The sequence below is a fragment of the Nematolebias whitei genome, chromosome 12 (genome assembly GCF_014905685.2).
Source record: "Nematolebias whitei isolate Nwh7 chromosome 12, NemWhi1, whole genome shotgun sequence".
Lineage (NCBI taxonomy): Eukaryota > Metazoa > Chordata > Actinopteri > Cyprinodontiformes > Rivulidae > Nematolebias > Nematolebias whitei.
The window spans coordinates 3,013,839-3,017,988 of NC_056509.1; the positions used below are offsets into that span (position 1 = coordinate 3,013,839).

At 42.3% G+C, this 4,150-nt stretch overlaps 1 protein-coding gene across 1 annotated transcript in view; it reads left to right on the forward strand.

The window, feature by feature from the left end:
• ginm1 (glycoprotein integral membrane 1) overlaps positions 1 to 2,421 on the forward strand; it is a 9,682-nt gene extending 7,261 nt beyond the window's left edge. Inside the window, exons 7-8 of the mRNA XM_037685695.1 lie at positions 707 to 870; positions 961 to 2,421. Of these exons, the coding sequence (XP_037541623.1) occupies positions 707 to 870; positions 961 to 1,066 (270 nt within the window). The 3' untranslated portion in view covers positions 1,067 to 2,421. The remainder of the gene's footprint in view (positions 1 to 706; positions 871 to 960) is intronic.
• Positions 2,422 to 4,150: the final 1,729 nt, after the last annotated feature.

Sequence of the window (4,150 nt, forward strand, 5' to 3'; positions counted from 1 at the left end):
TATATATATATATATATTTTTTTTTTTTTTATTTATATTTTCAGTCAGGTCATCTGGACCTTTGTTGTTTTCAACCAGTTTGACAAGACTGTCAATAAGGAAGAGAGCCGTCAGTGGAGGAGGGGGGGTACCAAAGAGACCATCTTAGCACCAATATAACTGGTTTGTTCCACTTTGGAGTAAGCTGTTGGGGGAAGAATCAGTTTTGTTGTGTGTTTCCTTGACTGATGAAGCCTTCTGGATCGAAGGTGAAATGTTTCAGCACAAAAAAAGAAACTGTCCAGATGACCTGACTGAAAAATGTTGGATTCTATACCTGGGGAGTGGTGGTGCAGAGGTTAGAGAGGTGGGCCTGTAATCGGAAGATCGCCGGTTCACGCCCCGGTACCGACAACATCAAAAATGTCAGTGGGGTAGGTGAAGCACCCACACTTGCCCTCACCCTCATTCGCCCCACTCTGGGCCCCATGAGCAAGGCCCTTAACCCCCATCTGCTCCTAAACAGGTCTCTCTTGAAAATTAGTTCTCGTGGCTCAATGAGACTACCTGGATAAATAAAGGGTCAATGAAAAAAAAACTGGATTATTGAGCATGGAATTTGTTGTTCACACAATATATTTTTATTTAAATCCTTAACAACAGACAGAAACGTTGTGTATCCTGTCTGAAGACATTTCCAGACCAGGCTTCTCTGTTTGTCCTGTAGGCCATGTGTCAGTGGGTGGAGCAGGCCAGGGAGCGTCTGCGGCGCTTCTGCTCCGAGTCCCTGCCCCTCTTCTTCCTGGTTATGTGGGTGGTCGTGATTGGCATTGTTGGATCAGCACTCATCGTGAAGATCCTAGACTTGTTCTTCCCAACCTGTGAACACAAGTGAGCGTTCCTAACAAGAGGTAGAACAGGATATCAGGCAGGTGCACCTGTCTAACACCTCTCTCTGCTCTGTGGCGGTCTTTTTTCTAGGCACCTTTTTCACCTGAACCCTGTCACGCTGATGCTGGAGGAAGAGACGCACAGTCTGCTGGAGAGCATCGAAACAGAAGCAGCTGAAGAGGAGAAGAAGCCCTGAACAAGGACACACATGGCCAGCTCCTTTCAGTCTGATCTCATTTGTTATTTAAAGTTCAGCTTTACATCTTTGGTTTGACCTGGTGCTGTTCCTGTCACCACTCTAGGTTTTCACTTTAGTTCATACTTTAAACATGTTGGCTGTGAAGCAGGAGCAGGTTTACTGGTGAAAACCACCAGGAACACTTGGGATTCCCCGTGGAGGTGGACATGAATGATGTGAGCTCTAGAGTGAGCTGGAACGTCTCCAGGAGCTTTGACATCAAATTCTACAGTTTTAGGCTCCGAACATTTATAAGTGAGCTCATGTTTGCACTAACGGAGTAAGCATTGAAACACCCTTCAAAATGGTTGTCCTGTATCACAGCTTTGAAATAAAATGTGCAAATTACGCCTCAAAACATGCATCTCCATGTGGAATAGTTTAATAGCAGGATACTGCTTAATGTGGATTAAATAAAATAAAAAAGATCAGTAACTTCTTGGTGAAACATGAGAGAAGTCATCTGCTTGGAGCTCTACAGGAGGAACATCGTTTATAGAGTCCAAACACAGAAAGTTGGACTTTACGTGACTCAGCTGGTGCTCTGACAATACAGTTTTTACACAATCACACTTTTGATGATGTTTCTACAAAATGTTCAACTGACAGTCGATGATGTCACTAACCTCTTAGCTGCCTCCTCTTCCTCCCGCACCTCTTTATGGAGCAAATCCTACATCAGAATGTAGACAAGATCGCCTTCTTCCACCAGGTGCGTCTCACTGCTGAAGGACCTGTCGTTCTCTCCCTGAACGCAGCGAGCACACAACCAGGCCTCAGTTATACTTGAGCTCACGATGTTCTTGTAGAAGCAGGAAGTGAAGGCTCCATATCTCTTACATAAAACGCTGTGGACACAGAAACATTCACGTGTCAACATCATTGTGTGCTGCTCACAATTCAAGGGGTTTTAAGGTTTGACTTGGTTTTCACACAGTGACTGTTTCCTCTGTTGGCAGTCAGCACGTGACGGGCTCAGGTGTTTGGTTACCCTAGATCATAATGAGCCACTTGTAACAGCTTTTATGTTTCTTTGTCTCTCTTACATCTCATACAGTTCAGTTGTGGACATTCGTCTTAATTTTACTAAGTTATGTTAGAATCTTTGGCCACTTAAACATTTTCTTTGAAATGTTCTCGTTAATCACTTGCACTTTAAATGAACAAGAGTGTGCACTTACCTGAGAGAACTCATTTGCAGTGCCTATATAAAGTATTCAACCATTTGAACGTTTTATTCAATTCGGTCTTTATTTCTACAGGTTAGTCTCATTGAGCCTCGAGGACTCGTTTACAACAGAGACCTGGTTTTAACAAAGAACACGGACGACAACAGTGGACAATCGTAAAAGCATCTCAAATTAAAATAAATGGAAGACATGATGTAAAAAAGAACAAAACAAAAACAGCTACATTATAAAGCCTTGTAAAATGCTAAAAACAGGAACATGTCCGCATTGGTTTTCACCAGCTTATCAGATGTTTGAAGCCACTCAGAGAGGTCAAAGGTTGAGAGCTTCAGATCTTTTTACAAGATATTCCAGGAAACAGGAGCGGAGTAGGAGAAGGCCCTTTTGTCTAGTTCAGTCCTCACTGAGGGAACACTGCAGGTAATGATGTCCTGAGAGCGCACGCTGTAGCTGCACTCACGCAGAGACATGTAGGAGGAGATGTATGAAGGCAGCAGACCAGGAAGTGATTTAAAGATGAAAATGTACCAGTGAGAGTCTGTGTGAAGTTAATGGTGACCAGTTAACCAGTGAATACTGGGTGCAGTGTTGGGTACGGTAGTTACAGCCAGTTATGAATCTTAGTGCACCATGATAGACAGCATCCAACATCTGTAGCATCCAACATCTGCAGCATCCAACATCTGCAGGGTTCTTGTAGGAGCGTTCATGTAAATAATGTCAGTGGAGGGAAGGAAAGTCACAGAAACAAGGTGTTTTCTAACATTCAGGGTTAGACAGGATCTGTTTCTGAAAAACAAACCCAGTTTAACTGTGAATTTCTTTTCTAAGTTTTCCACATGGAGCTTAAAAGGTTAATGCAAATCCACGGCAGCATTTATCACAAGTTTGAGACGGAACAAATCTGACTAGATGATGCTGACTGCAGACTGTAAAAGCTGGAAAACCTTAGCAACTGTTCTAGCTTGACATTAAACTACTGTGTCGTCAGCATAGGTTGCTTTGCTTTCATTCCTGTCATAAAGTGTCTATATAAATTGACCTTTACAAAAGAAAAATAAAATCAATGTCAAGTGAAAAAAGTTTTCATTCAATTTTTATTTAAATAGCACCAAGTCACAACCGAAGTCATCTCGGCACAGAGCAGAAACATTCACAGACATAAAAGACAATTAGTAAAAGTTGTCTGTCTAAGAAAGGCAGCAGGTTGTGTTGAATGTTCACGTTTTACAGATTGTCAGTTAAATAAAAAGATGTTAAAAATGTGATTGCGTACATGTTCACTCTCTTTAAAGTGACTGTCCTAAATCAACTAAAAAAAAATAATTGAAAAGAGTCGGGATGGATACAAAACAATTTTCAGGGCCCTAAATGTTTCCAGGAGTTCTGTTAAATTGACCGTCAACAAATGGAAGGAATATGGAACGTGTGTAGATCTACTAAGAGCAGGTCGTCCTCACAAACTAAAAAGCTGTGCAAGTAGGAGAATAGTGAGAAATCACCAGAGCTCTCTGAAGGAGTTCCAAGCTTCAGCAAGTGAGACGGGAGAGACTGAGCATACAGGAACTGTTGCCCAGGTTCTTTATCGCTCTTTTGTGGGACTTAAACTGGTGAAGAGAAAGTGACTGTTGAAGAAATCTTAATATGAAGTTTGTCCAGATTTAGACTAGTTGGGATTTACACAAGTTTTCTTCAACTGTGCCTTATATCGCATAAAGTTCAGTCTGGTGAAGAACCTGGGCAACAGTTGCTGTATGCTCAGCCTCTCAGAACCTGGGCAACAGTTGCTGTATGCTCAGTCTGGGGAAGAACCTGGGCAACAGTTGCTGTATGCTCAGTCTGGTGAAGAACC